Genomic DNA, 21924 nt, shown 5'->3' with positions numbered 1-21924 from the left:
AAATGGCTCAAGACCAAAACTCCAGCTGCTAACTTTGCCTATACTGCAGCTCACAACAGTTGTGAAAGAATCATCACCAAGTCCAAATCAGACTTTGAAAGGACTAAATGCTGCAAACTTGCCTTCTGCTCAAATGGCTGCTGCTCCTTCTGGTCCTTTGCCAAAGCCATTGGGTGCAATCTGCCCACCTAATTTCCACCACTCCCACATTAGGATGGTACTGTAGTTACCTCACCTAAAGGCAAGGCTGATTTACTGGCATCTCCCTTGTCTTCCAATTCTGGCATTGATGACCTGGGCAAAATTCCCTCCATTCCACCAAGAATAGCTCTCTCTCTCTCTCCATATCACCCATAGTCTTGCACCAAAAAGAAATCCAAAGAACCCTTAATACCTGAACACAAACAAGGCATCTAGTCCTGATGGTAACCCACCTATTGTGTTAAAAAATTCTGTCCCAGAACTGACACCTACTATCCTGTATTGCCTCTTCTATCTATCCTGTTCAACTAGAATCTATTGTCCTACAAACTCTCCAAATTGCTTTGATTAACTGTTTACCAAATTTTGAATCATCAACAAACTGAATATTTCATTTCAGGTTATTTCCTATATCGTTTATGTACAAATTAAACAGAAGTGGTCCTAGCACCGAACCTTGCAGCACATCACTATGCACACATGCACATTTTCAACTGAATTCTGCTCCTCTATATACCACTTTTTGATATCTGTCTAGCAGCCACCCTCTTAACCACATAACCAGTGTCATCCCATTTAGTTTAATTTGCATAACTGAGTTCCATGTGGTATTCTGTCAAATGCCTTTGCAAAATATAGCAGAATCATAATGTAGCCATTTCCTTTATCCAAGTCAGCTGTTATTCTATAATAATAAGTTAAGAAATTACTAAGGCATGACCTCCCTTCACAAAGCCATGTTGCCCTAATATAATATCATATATTTATCGACTCATTCTTGAATTCTCATTTTGCCCAATTTTTCTAATACTTTTACTACTAATACCTGAGGTACTCATTGGTCTATAATTTGCTCCTGCAGTATTATTTTGCTCTCTTTCCACTCCTTTGGAACTCTACCAGAGCTAAGACTTAAATTAAAGAGTATAGTCAGAGGAATTGCCAGTTTCTTGCACATTCTTGAAAACCCCAAGCTAATATCCCATCTCATCCAATAGCTATATTTACATCGAGATTATGCAATTTCCTAAGAACTTCCAATTCATCCAACTCTGTTCACACATCAGTGTCTGTCACATTCTCAGTAGGAGTATAAATTCCATTTCCTTCCTACAATGTCTTTCTTCCTTCCATCACTAAAAAGACACGCACTAACCACAGTAATGACTATTTAATTCGTAAATATTTCATCCCAAGTATTGTGGGACATCATCAGTACAGTAGTTCAAACAATACTAGGAATAACATACAGTTAGAGCGCATGATTACAATGGAGTCTCAATATGCATGCAGTAACATGTTATAGAAGTAAATTAAATATAACTGGAAAAAAAAAAAAAATATATATATATATATATATATATATTTTTTATGTTACCTGTATATGTGTGTGTATATATATACACACAGGTAACCCTCGTATAATGCGGTACTTATACAACGCAGTTTCGATATAATGTGGTCTACAAATTGTAGCATCCCTTGTTCAACGTGGTCTACAATTTCTAGTAACTTTTATTTATTTTTTCATATTTTTCACCGCGGGACTTAAAAATGAAATTTTATCTTCGTTAAATTTGTGTCTGCCCATATCACGCAAGTAGTTATACGTATCGAATTTAGTTTTATTGAATCACTGAATAAGGTACTGTACAGAGGTACTGTGCAGTCTGTGTCATTCTCAACAAATAGTGCAATTAGAGACAGATGGAATAAAAACAGCACTAAGTAATAAATCATATGTCCCCTCTCACAGAAACTATGCTGTATAGACTTAAGCAAAACCATATGTTGCACCGAAACACAGTATCTAACTAAAAACTATTGTCCAATTTTTCAATTATGAAATAAGAGTTTGTTTTATTGCAATTGAAATTCTTGACGTCATTATGACAGATCACAAAGGCTAACTTAAAATAAAAGACTACCAAGAATTGAAACATGCCATATAATGAATGTGCGAGTTCGCCTGCCACCTCAAACACAAACAAGAAGCCATAAAATTCAACCAAGGGTTGAAATATTTCTGTGAGTTAAGCCAGTCAGTAAAGAGAAGTTCCATTGGAACGATAAATGACACCCTGTTGTGAATGTGTTAAAACTTATAGTGAATGTTGTTATGACAGTTTCAGATGTTATGGAATTCGATTGAAGAGAATTAGCATTTCAACTCAACACCTGTCGGTTGCTTTTGTCTTTGGGTCGCGTGATCTTTTGTTAATACCACACCAATTATATGCACATCTTTATAGCTGCTGTCTTGTGTAAAACAAAATTCAGCTTCTACGTATTGTAACAATTAAAAAAAAAACTTCAATAATTTATAAGCGTATAAAAGGATATCATCACCTGTAAATCGTTTGACATGCCAGCAAAATTCTCAGATGTGCCACCTCTGGCACGGGTCAATAGGTTCGCCATCTAGGGTTTACTCTATGAAGTGTTTATTGTTGAAAATTGTCTTTGTTTTCTGCCAGGAAAGCACAATTAAAATCATAAGTGTGTTAATCTCAAGCTGAGCAGTTTATTTTCTGGTGAGTTACATACATATGAGAATTATACAAATGATATCCAAGAGATTTCAAGTGGTGACGACCTCCAGCCACTTAAAGAACATCTACGAAATGTTATTTCTGAAGACAGTGATGACAATTAAAATATGCACTTTATTTTATTGTGTCTAAAACATTTATGCATTATGCGCAATGAAATTTATGTACAATTTGTAATTTTTATAATTTTATACTACGTATTTGTCTCATAGCTTATGTTTTCTTAACTTATGTGAATTACCTGAATTAAATAAAAATATTGTTTTTGTTGGATATGTCATTGCTGCTTATATAATTTAGAAAAAAAAAAACGATTTTGAAACCTAACCCTACTTTTTCTATGTGATCTAAGTCTCGTATAATGAGATTTATATAACGTGGCATTTCTATGGAACCTAACAACTGCGTTATACGAGGATTACCTGTATATGTATATATATATAAAGATTATTTTACACAATTTTGTATGACAATTTCCCATACTTTAGGAATAGTATGAACGTCGTTGCAGTTTAAATTTGGTCTGTGTAGTAGGGCTTCAGCACTTTCTTTATATAAACGTTCATATTTATATAAAGATCTGTGTAAAAGTTTCGACTTCTCCAAATGGATCCTATGGTTTGAATTTTCAACTCCGTGTTGAGAGAGACCAGATTTCTGCAGTTTGAAAAGACGAATGTGGTCTTGATGTTCCGAGATGCGTTTCTGAATAGGCCTACCTGTCTGACCAAAGACAATTTGCAGGAGCATCTGGTCTCTCCCAACAAGGAGTTGAAAATCGAAACCATAGGATCCATTGGGAGAAGTCGAAACTTTTACACAGATCTTAATATAAATATGAACATTTATATAAAGAAAGTGCTGAAGTCCTATTACACAGACCAAATTTAAACCGCAACAACATTCTTACTATTCCTAAAGTATGGGAAATTGTCATACAAAATTGTGTAAAATAATCTTTATATATATATATATATGTATATATGAAATATATGTATATTTGTATATATGTATGTATGAAATTTGTATATATATATATATATATATATATATATATATATATATATATATGTATTTTTTTTTTTATTATTATTATTTTTTTTCAGTTATATTTAATTTACTTCTATAACACGTTACTGTACACATATTGAGATTCCATTGTAATCATGCACCCTAACTGTATGTTATTCCTAGTATTGTTTGAACTACTGTACTGATGATGTCCCATGATACTTGAGATGAAATATTTACGAATTAAATAGTCATTACTGTGGTTAGTACATGTGTTTTTAGTGATGAATTCACCACAGGTTTCGTTATATAAAAATGTCTTCTTCTTTCCAGTCTACAATTCCATAGTTGAAGCCCACCATAATAATCACCCAACCTGCAGTCAGTGTGCTAATTTGCTGATGCACATCTTCCGGATCATTCACGGAACCCTCCAGAATTAGAATCCTCAAGATCCACCATGACCAGTGACCTGAACTCCAATCTCCTAGTTATAGGAGATCGGATTAAAGGTAAGGGAGTAAGATAAACTCCCGTTCTTTAATAATACCGATATAATAATTCTTCAATAATACTAATACATTCTTAGAAATATAAATGTCTGTTAATAAACTGCATAAATTCTAAAATTTATTCACAGTGAAAATTAGTTTTTCTGGAGAAAACTACTACTACTACTGGACAGCAAATTTGGTACTGACTGAAAAAGAGAAACTGTTTCTCCAGATACCAACAGGATTTTGAGCTTGAATGTTCTGTTTTGGAGACATGAGTTATTACTGAGCCACTAAGAGGGTGGGGTGTCACAATATTTATGGAAAATTTTACTCTTCTTCTTCCTCCACCCAGCTTAATACCAATAATAAGAAGTGGAAATACTAAATAAAATCAAGCTGCTAGGGCAAATCTATCTCTCACTGCTATCTAGATAGCCAAGTTTTAGAAGAATATAGCTAATTCTGTCCAAGGCTAATGATTAACTGCATAACAAACTCAGATTGCTGTATGCCAAACTTGAATTTGACAAGAATATTAACATTTAAAGAGAGAGAGAGAGAGAGAGAGTGATACGTCTAAATATTTTAAATTAATTTAACATACTTTAAGAAAATAACTTAAAGAAAAAACTTTAAGAAAATAACTTTATATATGTATTCATATATAAAAGTTTATATATTTATCAATATTATACATTTTATATTATTTATTTATATATAAAAATAACATTTTCTCTAGCAGGAAACTTTTTTAAAATTTTTATGCAAAAAATAAACTAACCATAAAATACACATCGTTGAGAAACACATAATAGAGAATTTTAACAAATACAAATCTAACTTGCAAGAGCACGAGAAATTTGTATACTAGTGCAAGTTACCAGAATATTTTAGCTTTGCAAGATGTTTTACAACTTATTTTGTTTAAAAAAAGTGTGCATAAGTGATTCAAATGCACTTTTATTTATTTTTTTATTTTTACCTGATCATTGGAAGAAAAAGTAGCTGCTAAGACACTGGCTGCAGCAGATGACACCTTTGATGATAAACTACCAGAACTGGACAAAGAAGGCAATGATAATGCTTCATGAGGTAGAATACTAACAATGTCATCCTCGGTTCCAGTCATATGTAATGGTACCTAGTTCAAAATATTTATTATAAAATAAATCTGCACAGCAATAAACATGCAAAGAAATACATATTTGTAATAAGAAATATAATTACTCTTTTATGATTAAAATTAATATAACTAAATATTTTTTTTTTTAAATCAGTAAGTCATATTTTTTTGTATCAGTAGAAATATAAACTGACAGATACCATACAAACAGTTACAGCACATGATTAACAATAGCACATTTTGGGAAAAAGGTATCTTAATAAACATACTCCTTCCCAACAACTTTAACAATTCAAAATATTTTCCTGATCTTTTAATGGAGAAATAATTGTGGGAATGATATCAATTGAAAATACAACAAAAACATGTATCCAAAGTAAAATCATTTAATCAACACCTTATAATTACAGATATATTTGGTTTCTGTAATTATAAGTTTCTGTTTTCTGGTTTCTGTCTCACAAGCCATCCTTAATGCATGAGAATAAATAGTGGAAATTCAATACGATGCTTTATGCCCAGTCATGAAGTTACTTCATGCACAAACTTTGTTTCCTTACACTTGGATAAAGGATTAAACCAAGAATATAATTTCTTGGCATGTTAAATTTATAGTATTACCAAGTGGAAAAACTTTCAACATCTAATACTAATCCAGAGTATTTTAGTAATAAGTTTTGACAACTTTTGGCTACTTGTATATGGAAATATGACTTTTACATTACTTCAACATTGGTATCACTTCTGGGTCTGGCTCTCATAGATGAGACCTCAATAAGCCGATGATGTAGTGGGCACTTTGAGAAAATATGATTCCATATATATATTTTTTGGTATTTTGGAAAAATTCAGCAAGATCAGTGGATTAACCACTAATGCAGACAAGACAAAATCAAAAGTTTTTGGAAAGTGGGATCTTGGAGGCATTTCTTTTGGACTAATTACTAAGAGAGAGAGAGAGAGAGAGAGAATCCCTCACTATACTTGGAATTTCCTTCTCCACTTACCCAAATATTACCAGTTCAAGAACTTTGAAACCTTAGAAGACTCGAAAATAGAGCCATTTTCCTTTTCTTCTAAAGCCATAGTACTCAAAACCATAATCTTTCCTGATTAGCTGTACATAATAAATATTATAAACATCACAGAAGCTGAAGAAAGGCAATTATATAGTAAACCTGTGCAATTTTTTTGGTACAGCCAATACCAAGAAGTTAAAAAGGAATTTCTTCAACTATCAAAGAAGCATGGAGGATTTGGGCTTCCAGTCTTAAAAATCTACAATACAGCTTCAAAAATCCATAAAATATTGCAGACCAATCACACATGAGACCTCCTATACTACCAGGGTTTTCATCTTCCCCTGTTTACTCCAAACAGGGGAAGACAAAAGGATTAAGCCAAGGGGGATGATAAAATTCTGTCTATTTTTACTATGAGAAGGTTTTTAAATAGTTAGATCCTCTTAATTATTTAATATTGTGTTACTTAATATTGTGTAGTTTTGTTTTGTTTGCCTTGCGTATTTTAGTGCGTCTATTTTTGGTGTGTTATAACGTTTAATTTGACAAAACACGTTACAGATAAATATGGCACCTGTGCGTAGGAAAATGGCGGCCAGTAATGAAGGTTCGCCATCGTTATCAAAGAACGGTAGCATAAAAGAAATGAGTCAGTGTACTAGCTGTGAAATGTACGCTTTGCGGAGTGCGGTCGGAGTGTGGTTAGATGATGATAAAGGATTGAATGTGTGTAGAAAATGTAGGGAGAATGCGGAACTGAAGTGTATTTCGGATCGTGAGTGTGATATTTTTGTCAACCTTCAGAATGAAGGAAATAGGGATATGACAAGAAACGGCAAGGTTGTACATGAAAATTGTGAGAGTGTGAATGTAGAAAGTGTGAATGATAGTATAAATGGTTTCTCAGAGAACAAAAAAGATGAGATAGATGCATTGAGTGAGATCGCGTTGTTGAATAGTGCGATAGAAAGAGCAAAACAGCAGCTAGAGTGCATGAACAAAAGTAGACTGAATGAACCAACCAATAATAAAAGGTATGACAGGAAAAATAGACGTATGAATGTGAACATGAACAAAATGAAGGATAGAGTGCTGTATGGAGACTCGTTAGTATGAGGTGTGTTAGTAGAGGATTTGACAAAATCGTACCAACCTGGTGCGACCATAAAGGACGTAACTGCGTCTACTACAGAGCAAAAGGAAAAGGTGAAAGAAATGATTGTTGTGGCAGGTACGAATGATTTGAAAGGAGATAAAATGGAAATGATAGAAGACCTGAATGAATTGTTTGAGGTAGCAAAAGAAAAGAGTGAGAGAGTTAGAATGATTAGTCTTTTGCCACGGTATGACAGTGAAATGTTTAAAAGGAGGGCTATAATTGCAAATGACTTTATGCGTGGGTTATGTATGACGAGTGGTGTGAAATTTGTGGATGTGTGGAGTGAGTTTGATGGACGAAAGGATCTATATAAGATGGATGGCTTGCATTTGAATGGTTACGGTGTAAGAAGACTTGAGAAAGTGTTGCTGAATGTAGTGGATATGCAAATTCAGGGAAACTAGATTTGTTAGGGGGTGGGGGTAGAGATACAGTCCTTATGGAGGCAGTTGAATGTAAGAATGAATATAATATGCCAGAGCAAATAAGGACAACAAATCAGAGTGGGAGAGTTAATATAAGGCATCAAGGTAGGGTTGGGGCTAATGGGGGTCTTAAATTCATGTACACTAATACTAGGAGTATCAGGAACAAGAAGGAAGAGTTTTTGGCCATGGTTGGCACTTCCAGACCACAGGTTATAGGTATTAGTGAAACATGGCTGACTGTAGATGATATAACTAGTGGGATTGAATGTGATGGGTATAGTGTGTTCAGGAATGACAGAGAGAATAAAATGGGGAGAGGAGTATTGTTGATGATAGCTGATGAGCTCCAGCCAAGGAGAATAGAAGTTGAATTGCAGGATAGAGAAAAGAGCACATTTGAGGCCATTTGGTGTGAGATTGTGGCTAGCAGAACTAAATATACAATTGGGTGCTGCTATAGACCAGGTGATGGAAAAGATGGTGGTGACAGTATGCACAAGCAAATAGAAGAAATGGGTGGAAGGAGGGTGATTATTATGGGAGATTTCAACTATGGTCGCATTGATTGGAGTGAGGAGAGGACACACGGGAGGAAGGAACTGGATTTTATGCGGTTATTAAGGGATAACTATCTGCGACAGCATGTAATGGAAAATACTAGGGGTCAGAGAGTGCTTGACCTAGTAATTACATCTGAGGATTTGGCTGTAACAAATATGACTACATTGCCACCAATCGGTGAGAGTGATCATAGGGTCTTAACTTGGGAGGTGGCTAAAGGTGTAGTATTTTCAATTAAGACAGGGTACATGTGGAATTATCGGGCGGGAAAGTATGACAAGCTTAGGAGTTTGATTGGTTCAGTGCCATGGCATGTACAACTGCAAGGACTAGAAGTTGATAGTGCATGGGAGGTAGTTAAGAAGTGCTTGCATGAAGCAATGGCTGACTGTATACCTAGAGTCCGAATAATAAATCAAGTAGGGGTTAAATGGATGAATAACACTATTAAGCTTGAGTTGCAAAAAAAGAAACAACTATGGAGGGAATTTAAGGAGAAGGGTGACCAGCAGGCACATGAACGGTATAAAGCGCAGGCCAGAAGGGTGACGAGTGTAATAAGAAAAGCAAAAAAGGATTACGAAAGAACATTGGCCATGCAGGCTAAAGAGAATCCTAAACAGTTTTTTAGATATGTAGCAAGTAAAAGGAAAAATGTACATGGCAGATTGATTTTAAAGAATGCCGATAGTAGGGAGGTAACTGAATCAGTTGAGATAGTTGAGTTACTGAGTGAGCACTTTGCAAGAGTATATCATCCAGGTGGTGACATTGCAGAAACGAATAAACCAGTAGATTATACGGGAATTGTGGTTAATGAAGTGGAGGTGAGTAGTCTATTGCATAACCTCAATGTCAATACATCTGTGGGATTGGATGGTATACCAGCTCGTGTTGTACGAGAAGCAGCTAAAGAATTGTCAGTACCCTTGACCATTTTGTTTAATTTGAGTCTCGGGTCTGGGTTAGTCCCGAGCGGGTGGAAAGAGGGGAAAATAGTCCCACTGCATAAAGGTGGTTCCAAGACTGCTGTTGTAAATTACCGACCGATTAGCATATCAGGAATCATTGTCAAGGTCTTAGAGAAAATAGTCAAGAGGAAAATACAAGATTGGATAGAAGAAAATGGGATACTGTATCGGGGACAGCATGGTTTTGTGAAGGGTAGGTCATGCCTCAGTAACTTGCTCACGTATTATAACACAGTGACGGCTGAACTGGATAAGGGTAATGGGTTTACGGTGATTCTACTGGACCTTGCTAAGGCCTTTGACAGGATTCCACATGGAATTCTAATCAGTAAATTGCAGCATATGGGAATGGACATAGGGTTGGTGAGATGGATAGGAGGGTGGTTGACGGAGAGATATCAGAGAGTGGTTTACTCGGGAGTAGAGTCCACAAGACGGCCTGTGACTAGTGGTGTGCCACAAGGATCTGTTCTTGGACCACTGCTGTTTAATTTGTTCATAAATGATATAGGAAATGATCTGAGAGGAACAGTTCATTTGTTTGCGGATGATGCGAAGTTGGGTAGGGCAATAGTGAATGCAGATGACGTCAAAATTTTGCAGGATGATTTGGATTGGTCTGGGCTAAGGAGAATGGATGTCAGTTTAATGTGGCAAAATGTAAGGTTATGCATTTTGAAGTGAAAAGATTGGCAGCAGTTTACTGCATTGGTGGAACCCTGCTCCAGGAAATTGATGAGGCACGAGATTTAGGAGTGTTGGTAGATAAGGAATTGAAATTTAGGGGACACATTGCAAAAGTGACCAAAACAGCTCATCAAATCACTTGGTTGCTGAAGAATACGTTGACAAGCAGAGACAAGCAGGTTATTGTTCCTCTCTATCGAGCCTTGATAAGACCCCATCTAGACTACTGTGCTCAGATTTGGTCACCTAGGTTTCTTCTTGATGGGGAGGAGGTGGAGAGGATCCAGAGGCGAGTGACCAAGATGATAGCAGGTCTGTGGAATGAACCGTATGAGAACAGGTTGAGGATTTGTGGGTTGCAAAAATTGGTTGATAGGCGGAGGAGGGGAGATATGATTGAGACATTCAAATTACTGAAGGGTTTCTATAAAAATAATTCAGAAGATATTTTTGAGAACAGGGCTGGTTGTGGGAGGACTAGGGGACATCCATGGAAACTGGGCAAAAGTGTGGTTAGTAAAGGTGTTAGAGCTGGGTTCTTTACTTTTAGAGTAGTGAATGAGTGGAATGCGCTCCCTGAGTCTGTAGTGGATGCTGTGACAGTGAATGCGTTTAAGGCGAGGTATGATAGATACTGTATGAATGTCAAATAGTTGTGATGAATATGATTTGGGGCCTCCCTCGATGAGTCTAATGACTCCCTGGAGTTGCCCGTAATAATAGTAATAGTAATAATTAATTCAATGTGGTCTTACAGTCAATTGCAGGGATGACTGGAGAGCAATCCCAGAGTATTTTAATGGAGAGCAATCCCAGGCAGAGAAGGCCAACTCAAGACTAGCTCAGATAAGGCTAACCACCTGGACATCGGTCATCTTTGCAGTTCAGTTTCAATTGGTCTTTTGGGTGTTCATCTATAGGTGAAAAAGGACCACTAGTAGTCTTTGGCTATATGACAATATAAAAGACCTGAGACATTTTCTCTATCTTTCATACTATGTCTTTTCTTTTTCCTAATACTATCAAGCTCTCTTGCACCCCTATACTAACTACTCTAGGCCTATAATGAGCACCCCTTTACTTTTTCACCTCAATAAAGGTCAAAACTGGTTTGGATAGTGACACTTCCCACAATCTATAGCATTATAAATGTTCATAAGGATATGTGCTTTGCATTATAGAATACTAAGGCAAGTGATATGAAGTCATTAGCCTCTATATATGAGTTGCCCAGTCGTGAAGTTACTTCACAAGCAAACTTTGTTTGCTTATTCTTGGATAAAGGAGTAAACCAAGAATATAATTTCTTGGCATCTTTAATTTATAGCTTTATGTGCTATGAACAATAGCTATAATAAATTTAGTTTAATCCTTTATCCAAGTGTGAGCAAACAAAGTTTGCGCCTAAAAATATCTTTAGGACTGAATATTACTGCATTACTGGGGTAAGGTAGTACAACACCGGGCAACTCACAGCAAAGGTGGACCAAGCTACCATCACTCCTATCCCAGTATCTCCCATAATGCAAAACACATCTCCTTGTGGATATGTATAATGTTATGCATTAAGCGACTGGCCACTACCCAGACTAGTTTCAACCTTTATTGACATCTCTTCAGTGGGAGCCAGGCCCAGAGGTGGAGATACCAGGCAGAAGCAATAGCGAGGTCATCCTTACCTATAGGAGTTGCCAAAAGGGTGTGCCACCTTTTTTTATTAAATTACTCTGGATTTAGAGAAAGATGTTGAAAGTTTATTTTTCACTTGGTTAGACTATAATAAATTTAGTTTAATCCTTTATCCAAGTGTGAGCAAACAAAGTTTGCGCCTGAAAATATCTTCATGATTGAATATGGTGTTGTACTACCTTACTGGGGTAAGGTAGTACAACACCGGGCAACTCACAGCAAAGGTGGACCAAGCTACCATCACTCTCCTATCTCAGTATCTCCCATAATGCAAAACACATCTCCTTGTGGATATGTATAATGTTATGCATTAAGGGATTGGCCACTACCCAGACTAGTTTCGATCTCTATTGAGGTCTCTTTGGTGGAAGTCAGGCCCTTACGTAGTACCCCAGTACCCCCTTACTAGGGTACTACGTAAGGGTACTACGTAACCTTACCCCAGTAAGGTAGTACAACACCATATTCAGTCCTGAAGATATTTTCAGGCACAAACTTTGTCTGCTCACACTTGGATAAAGGATTAAACTAAATTTATTAGTCTAACCAAGTGAAAAATAAACATTCAACAATAGTATCTTTTCATGTGTAAGGGGAGAATGCTATAAAGTATTACACTATTAGAATCCAATATAACAAAAAAGAAATACAGCCATTAATATCTATAATAATCCAAAACTACCCCCCCGTCTCTCTCTCTCTCTCTATATATATATATACTTATAACCCATAAAAATCATCAACCATTATTCACCTAATTCTATGAGACGAGATGATTCATACAAAATTTCCACTCCGTAGATGCAAAGATAGTAGGCTAATCAGAAATGCAGCTGAAATGCAGTACTTAAAGAATGATTTGAATACGCTGGAATTGTGGGCATGAGAAAATGAACGTCAGTAATAGTACAGTCATGCACTTTAACGTGATTAGATATCCAATGTCATATTATATTGGTGGGATTATGCTAGAAGGAACTGATCAGGTTAGGGATCTTGGAGTGTTGATAGATAAGGAGTTGAAGTTCAGGGAACATGCAGCAAAGACTGCAAATACAACTCAAAAGATAATTGCAATGCTAAAATGAACTTTGACATATAAAGATAAGGGTATCATTTTGCCTCTTTATAAGGCTGGATAAGACCTAACTTGGACTATTTTGCAGGGGCTGGTCTCCACTGTGATTCTAATACAGTGGAGGGAGAGAAAGAGTGTGTGCAAAGGAGTGTGTAAAATGATATTAGGATTGTGGAACACTGATTATGAAGACAGATTGAGAAATAATACACTTCAGATACTAGCAAACAGGAGAAAGAGGGATGATATGATTGAAACTTACATACTTCTAAAAAGGTCATACAGGATTTCAGATGAAATTTTTTATTTTATGGAGGGTGGGAAAAGAATGAGAGGGTATCCTTGGAAGCTGGAATGAATGCCGCCAAGAAGGGGTGAGATCTAGTTTTTCTCTCATAGATTGGATGTTGTGGGTGTGCAAGCAGCGTGAATGAATTCCAGAATGAGTATGACAGCTAGTGCGTGTAGTATATGGCCTCCCTTGATGAGTCCCACAAAATTAGTTCCTATTTACATCAAATTAGCTTTGATGAGTCACTGACTCCCTGGAGATCTCTCTCTTAATAATATAAGAACCTCTGAATGTGTTTCTCGTGTCCTCAATAGATTTCAGCTTGTAGTCACAACCTATCAACCAAACTAGTCTACTTTTACCTTCTCCAAAAGATAAAGGGAACCATTTGTGCCCTTTATCTTTTGGAGAAGTCTTAGAGTCCATAAAATTGCTTGTAACTGCAACTTGCCCTCCCTCCATTAGAAATGGCTGTTGCATTGCAAAATGTATTTCTCACAACAATTACACATCAAATTGAATAAACACTAGAAATCAGGCATTGCAGAACATGGTATTAATAACTCTAGCCAGAGGATCCCATGGAATGATTCCAGGTTGCTACACAGAAGTATCAACAAATTTGAACATCTTTTTATAGAAAGTCTCAAATCTTTCATAATAGTCATCCACAACCTCAATGATGAATTATGCCTAAAATCTAGGAAACTTTATTAACAACTATATTTCTTAATTTTTGTTTGTGTGTGTGTGTGTGTGTGTGTGTGTGTGTGTGTGTGTGTGTGTGTGTGTGTACTAGAGCTTAACAGTGAAATAGTTTATAACCTATATTCTTCAGCCTGAAACTGTGTAGCTCAGTCAGTACAGACGAAGCCCTTTGGTAAGAAAGACCTGAGTTTGATTCCCGTCCATGATGTGAGGAATCTTTATCTGGTCTCTTTTGACTACAGGTGAGTTAGCCAGTCTCATACAGAGTTAGAGGGATTTTTTCACCCAGAAACTAGTGTTTTTTTTGTCCCTCAGAACAGGCAAACAAGCCCCGTGAACACACCCAGATTTACAGCCATGAATGCTTACAACATGTGGAAGAGATAGGGTTATCTCCTATCCTGTCCTTACCAATAATGGTAATATATAATGGTTTATACTTCTGCAAGACAGCCTTGATGTCAACTATATTTTGTCAGAATTCACAAAAATTTACATGTAGGAATGTTTCCATTATTTATTTTTGATGGCATTATCAGTATTATCTGGTTTCCTATGATGAGTGGTTTTGTTTTCATTAGTCTTGGAACTTTCTTTTTTGAGAACTGTAGATAACTAGTTTCCATAATTTCTTCTTCTTCTGGAAAAATATCCATGTCGTCAAATTCCACTTCCTTTAGGGCACTTGGTATATTAAGTGTGTTATGTTTCTGAGAGAGAGAGAGAGCACGCAAAGGTATCCATTCTATCTGTTGATCCATCTAATAATGGATCTGGAGGCATATCTTTGATTCTCTATGGTGCATGTTCTCTTACTTTTCAAATAAGTGGATTTTCATGTAGTGTAGCTATATTTGGCATATCTTCAGGAGTGAATCGAACAGTGGTTTTTCTCTTGCATCTCTCTTTTCACTGAAAGGAGTTAGGAAGCAAATCATATCTTTTATGGTTATTATTGTGGTTGTGAGAAAATGAGGTGACATCCTTAATGTTGCAACTGAAACTTTCTTTACAGTTGCCTTCTCAGTGTAAGAGAGTTTTGAAGATGTTGCTGCTTTGTTGTGGCATACTGCCTCTTTTCCTCCTGGTTTGTGATATATTGCTGTGTTTTTAACTTTTGATTTCCTTTTTAGTCCTACCACCTTTGGCATGCTCAGTAGTATGCCAAGTTGTCTCCCTCACATTTTAATGTTTTGCCCTAACAGTCTTTATTCTCATCATCTTTACTGCTGCATCAGGTACAAATGGCAAAGCCATGATAAATCAGTGGCGTAGCTGGGGGGGGGAGTCCGCCCCAGGCGGCACTTTTCACGCGAGACACAATTTTATTTTTAGATGATTCTTCTATGTATGTTAACTTAGTAATTTTATTACTTAATTAATAATTAGTTTTCAACAACTATACTTACAACTAAAATAAGCATAAATGTGTGGACAGACTTATGTGTTCGTCGAACATGTTGTTTATTTTTTAACAGTATATATTAGAACACAGAAACTAAGTAAATAATTAATTTATTAACTTATTGCTGGTGTTATAACCAGCAACTTCAGAGCACAAAAACACAGTTTATCACAATATGCGAGACTATAACAACATGGTGTAATCAATGGACTAGTTAAACAAAATTGTAGCAGCAACACAAAGACCAGAGTCCTGATTTTTGGTGCCCTCTATCTGAAAAAAAAAAAAAAAAAACTATCACATAAGACTAGAGTCCTAAAAAAAAACTAGTTTTTTCTTAAGATGACTGTCTCCCAGATCTTACGCAAGTTAATACAGCCATATTTGTTGAGATTTGGAGTGTGTTTCAGGGCTTCTGTCGCCTCTAAGAACGATCTCTCCGACTTGTAAGAGCTTCTGTATAGTACTTTTGTGTTTTTCCAGTTGATCCTGTGTGCAGGGGTATCGAGAGCATGGTCTGCTAGGCCCGACTTGCCATAGTGATAATTCCGGACGTATCTTTTGTGTTCGCTGATGCGGATGTTCACAGTTCTTCCTGTTTGACCGTAGAAGGCTTGATTACATGAGCAAGGTACTTGGTAGACTCCTGGATGTGATAAAGGGGGAATGCTGTCAAACTGTGTATTGTAACAAACTGTGTTTTTGTGCTCTGAAGATGCTGGTTATAACACCAGCGAAATATCAGCAATAAGTTAATAAATTAATTATTTATTTAGTTTCTGTGTTCTAATATATACCGTTAAAAAAATAAACAACATAAAATAAACATAGTATTTTAATTTCTTTCCCTACGTCGTTTTGACTTTTTGTAATAGTTTTGGTGTGTACTGAGAGGGGCGGCAAAAGCTCTAGCTAAGCCACTGTGATAAATGGTTTTTAATGACTATTTCTGACATTTAAAGCAGTGCAAAGGATTCAGGATATAGAACCTTAATGGACAGTTAATGTAATTTGCTTTGACAGATGCTGGTGGTTTTGGTGTGTTGAAGATAAGTTTCTGGTGAGAAACAGATGCCCATCCCTACATATCTGGATTCTTCTTATGCTGTCACTCTTTGGTCCTTGAGTTCTGAACATCTCTCTTCATCAGGCACAAAAAGGCATAATATCCCACTTGGATATTATGCCTTTAGAAAAGTTTAGTTTTTTGTGTGGTGATGGTGGTGGGGTAACTGTACTAAGTATTTCTCCAACAGATGTTGCATGGAGTAAGTTTTCTGATTGTGCTACAGTAGCTGCTTCAATAAGGATATCTCCCGAATGCAACTGCTTTACAGATTTTGGAAATCCTCCCAATCCTTCTGGATGAAGAAGGGTGACATTTTTCCTATTGGATATCCCATGTTGAGCATAAGATTAAGAAAAATGGTGTATTTACTGCAGCTTCTGCATTTTTTTTTTTCTTAACTTTGGTTCTCTGTTGATGAAAATATGGTTTCTGAACTTGGTTGAAGCCAGTTGTGATCCCCTGATAAATAAGAGGATGAAGTAGTGTCCATCAGGAGGAGTTAGATTCTGCACAAGGGATTCCCCACCTTCCACAGAGCCACAAATGGATGCCTACTCTTTGGTAAGCAATGACTATATTCAGATGTGTAATACAAGGGATATCCTGGACACTTATACAGACACCACACCAAGCTATTGACCCTCAAGTCTGACCATTGGGAAGGGGACTCACTGCAAAACTCTTGAAAGCAAGACCACTAGCTGAATGATCCTAGACGGGCCATCCAGGACCACCTGTTTTGCCAAATTAGAGGTAAAAGTAGTGTGAGACTACCAAGATCTCTATTTCAGGATGTCCACTGGTCACATTGCAAGTTAAACATGATGGCAAGCTAGTGGATATGAGTGATATTGAACTGGAAGCCAGGATAGTAATAAAGACTCAAGAGAAGTAGAATGAAGAAAAGCATAGACAAATAATAAGAATGAAAAGGGCCAGAACAATCACTGAGAGGTCTCCTCCACCACAAACAAGTGACCCACAGGGAGGAGACAAAATTAGGTCTGTATAGCCCTGTGGAAATAGTGTCAGCATCCATAGTACTAGGACACCCAAAGAAAATGCATTCTAAGTTCAATTCTATTGCTGATAGGAGAAATTTTTTCTAAGCCTTTGTTTGACAAGTTCCCAAGTTAGTAATTCTTTATAAAATACAATACAATATAGATTTCCACTTTTATAGCTTGTGCCACTATTAAAATATTTTACAAATTTCATGACTCTTCTAGTAAATGCACAAATAAATGGATGTGATGTGAAAATTAGCTATGAGTGAGTGTATTTTTTTTAATAACATAAAGCTAAATATAGTTTTCATATACTAAGTATTGCAGCAAAAAGCCTACTTACTGTATGTTATTGTCAGCAGTGAAAATTTTCGTAATGCCTTTCAATGTCTACATGAACACTTCAATATTTTCTAACACTAATGATGAGGTTAAATTCTACATTACAGCAATCCCTCGATTAATGCGCCTCCAATTAGTGAGGCGCATTAATCGAGGGATTGATGCGCCTCACTAATTGGTTATAGAATCATTTTTATTCTATACCCAAATTCAATTAGTGCACCTATATCTTCAAAATAAATGTTACAGATTTTAAAAATTTTCTATCTATACATTTTTTATGGATATTTTAAAAAATCACCCACCAGGATGAAATAATTTAGTAACAGATTGAAAACATTTTACAAAGTTATTTTTTAATGGCACACAGTACTACACTATTTCCATGTACACTATGTTCCAAATTTACTGCTTAAATTTATATCGTCTGCTAATTACATAACATTTTGCTGATCATATCTCGTGCCTCCTTTGCAATTGTTTTCCTTACTTTTTTTTTTATTTTAAGTATTTTCCCAACCTTTCATCATGAGTAAAACAATTAGTGAGCAAAAAAGTGGACGTGTGAAAATGATTCGAAAAGTAATCTCATTGGAAGAAAAACTTGAAATAATAAAGAAAAATGAACAAGGCGAGTACAGAGCAAAGATAGAACAAGAACACGAAATGGGTGAATCAACTATTAGAGCAATTTTAAGCAAAGCTGTGGAATACCAAGGGAAAGGTAAGGCTGCTTCAAGTTCATCATGCATGCACTCGAAATCAAAGTATTATAATGATTGAATTAGAGAGACTTCTTTCTATATGAATTGAAGACTGTAACCAAAAACGGATCCCTCTAAGCACTGATCTTATTAAATCAAAAGCATTAAGTCTCTTTGCAACTGAAAGAAAGGGCTATCAATGATGGGAGAAGAATTCCACACTAGTGCTGGTGGTTTGAGCATTTCAAAAAGAGAAATAGCTTACATAATGTTCTAATCACAGCAAAGTTGCAAGTGGATAAGGAGGTGACCGCAAATTATCAGATTTCGAAAAAAAATGTGAAAGAAGGGGGGCTATTGTGACCAACAAATATTTAATGTCGATGAAACCAGCCTTTTTTGGAAGCAATTGCTTCCAAGACTTTTCTGGCCAAATCAGAGAAATCTCAGCCTGGTTATAAAGTCGCAAAGTTGAATGAAATTAACTATGCTAGTATATGCGAGCTGTTTGGAACCACATTCTTCCACATTGTGCAAATGATTTTAGAGGTTTTTCAAATGAATCTAAGTTAATTAAATCTCATTATGAGGAACTGAGTGATTCTGACATGCTAATTTTAGATGCACAGCGGGAAGATCCTGAAGAATATGAAGAAAATTTAATCACTGGCAAGCCCAAAGAGATTTCACAGAAACAATTAAAATATTTTTTGTACAATCGAAGTTTTTAAGCAGCAATGCTTAGAGGCTGACACCCTGATTAAGAGAGAAGCAGTAAAATTTGCAGAAGTAGTAGAAGAGGCAATAGGGCCATACCTTACATGTATGAAAAAAAAAAAAAAAAAAAAAAAACAGAAACAGAATGCCTGCCAAGCTACGTTAGCTCGATTCTTTGTTAAGTATAATAATAAATTTATATTCCGAATAAGTTTTGTTGTCTTTCAGCTTCATGATTTTCTTTTAACTAGGCCCTAAGATACACCCTAATTCTTTTATAACAAAATTAAGGGTCAAAAAATGAGGAACAAATTATACTTTTTCACATAGGTTATTATATTCGATTAGTACATTTTCGATTAATGCGCCTGTTTTAAAGAATGCATTAGGCGCATTAATTGAAGGATTGCTGTACTTGTAAAATCTTTTGTTTATTTTTCAACTAAACAAACAATTTTAAATGTTTCTCATTTTGCCATTAAAAAGTGTTTCATATCAATGCCTCCCCCCACTTTAGAAACCTCTGAACAATGAATTCATAATTATGTTTTTCCAAAACAGTATAAAAATTACCTTAGGTCCATGCTTTTGCAAAGTAGATGAGTTCAGGAGTTTTGTCGAACTGCTGAGTTTGGATGATATGAAAGGACCTGCAATTGGAGTTTCTCTGGAAGGACTTGGACTACTTTCTTGAGTTAATGACTGCACAGAAAGGTTTGCAACTGCAGTATGAGGAAGTAATGCTGCCACTACAGCTTCTCTGTAAAATAATCAATACACATACACACACACATACATATTCATCTGTTTAGGCCAAACTCGGTGTGTGTACACACACACACTGAGTTAGCTTTGCATTAGGAACACCCTCCCTGATTTATGTATTCAGCATGATAACAAAGTACTATGTGACATCAATATGACATGCAGCTACTATAAATGGGCATAACCTCTCCTCTGTACGTAATCAATAAACATTTGACAGTAACAGAGAAATGTGGTGACATAATCCATGGAGTTCTGATGCCAGGTGCTAGTATTTCGGAAATAGCTGCACCTGTTGGTTGCTCTCATACTACTGTATCAAGGGAATATCAGGATTGGATTAACTATGAACAGACATCCAGCAGAAGGGCAGTTGAACTGATTTCCACATGCACAGTATCTTGTTTCACCTGAGGTTCTATAGCTGGAGATCAACAAAGGTAAACATGATGATGGCTGGGAATTGCATACAATGTCTTGTACTGGCCAAGGAATGTTGGCAATGGACCATCAGCTGATGGAAGATCATCTGGAGTGATGAGTCCCATTTACTGCTGCACCATGCTGATGGCTAGGTTTGCATTTGGCCTAAACAGCATGAAGCCCTATTTCCTGGTTGCACAGTTGGGGTTCAACAGGCTGGTGAAGATGGTGTTATGGTCTGGGGAGGTTTTTCCTGGCAAGCTCTAGGTCCACTAGTTATCATACCACAAACACTGAATCATACCTGCAAGAGTTCCACCCCGACCACAGTGCCATCTTTCAACAGGACAATACGCCTTGTCATCGGATACAACTACTGAGTGGTTGGAGGAACACGACAACGAATCTGCCACATTGCCTTGGCCCCCAAACTTTCTCGATTATAACCAATTGAACATGTGTGGGATATGCTAGAACGGGCGTGAGAACTGCTGATCCTCCTCCATGGAATGAGTGTGAACTGATGGAGTTGCTGCAGCAGACATGGGTTGAGTTATGCAAGGAGGATGTTTGACACCTTGTGGAATCTGTTCCTAGGTGTCTGCAAATCATGACTACACATAGAAATGGACCAATGGATTATTAGGTAAGTGTTTCTAATGCAAAACTAATTCAGTGTATGTATGTGTGTGTGTGTATACACACACACACACACACACACACACACACACACACACAAGGGGGTACACAAAAATAATAATGGATGGAATTATTTTTTTAAAAAAAAATTATTAAAGTTTATAATACCATATTCTTGCCTCCTTCAAAGTACCACTCTCCATGTAAATCAATGCACTTGTCCCAATGTTTTTTCCACTGCTGGAACTGTTCAGCTGGAATAATGTTTATGGCCTCAAGCAACTTTTTCTTTCACTTCGTCCACATCAAAGAATCGCTGCCCTTTCATAATTTTCTTTATCCGTGGGAATAAAAAAAAATCATGGAGAGAGAGAGAGAGAGATCAGGCAAGTAGGAAGGGTGGGGAACAACTGCCATATTGTTTTTTGCCAAGAAGTGTTGGACAGACAAGGCCACATGGGCTGGGACATTATCGTGGTGCAGCAACCAATCTCTGCTACTTTGTATTTCTGGCCATTTTCATTGCACACTATCATGCAATCTTCTCGAAACATTGATCAATTTGTTCCTCCTGTCCAGGAGGAACAAATTGATTGTGTACAATGCCATTTACATTAAAAAAAAAAAAAAAAAATCAACATTATCTTGATGTGCCTTCTTGAGTCTCGGTGAATTTGCATATTTCCATTATTTTGATGCTTGGTTTGTTTCTGGATCAGAACCTTAGCACCAAGACTCATCCCTGGTCACAACTTTTGAAAGAAAGTTCTGGTCATTAAGAACTCATTCCCTCAAATGATGAAAAATATTCACTTGATTTAAAAAAAAAAAATTTTTTTATCCTCTGTGAGCAAGCGAGGTATAAATTCAGCAG

At 36.4% G+C, this 21924-nt stretch overlaps 1 protein-coding gene across 1 annotated transcript in view; it reads right to left on the bottom strand.

Annotated features, from left to right (window-relative positions):
• The window catches only part of LOC150100279 (E3 ubiquitin-protein ligase HERC2-like), a 338356-nt gene that overhangs the window by 116755 nt on the left and 199677 nt on the right, over positions 1-21924 (bottom strand). Inside the window, exons 13-14 of the mRNA XM_090402625.1 lie at positions 19797-19983; positions 5244-5402 (exon numbers count right to left, since the gene is read on the bottom strand). Of these exons, the coding sequence (XP_090258751.1) occupies positions 5244-5402; positions 19797-19983 (346 nt within the window). The remainder of the gene's footprint in view (positions 1-5243; positions 5403-19796; positions 19984-21924) is intronic.

The sequence above is a fragment of the Typopeltis vanoorti genome, chromosome 13, assembly GCF_054136105.1.
Source record: "Typopeltis vanoorti isolate ZY-2024b chromosome 13, IOZ_Tvanoo_1.0, whole genome shotgun sequence".
NCBI classification, from domain to species: Eukaryota; Metazoa; Arthropoda; class Arachnida; order Uropygi; family Thelyphonidae; genus Typopeltis; species Typopeltis vanoorti.
This window is presented reverse-complemented; position numbering and strand designations above follow the sequence as displayed.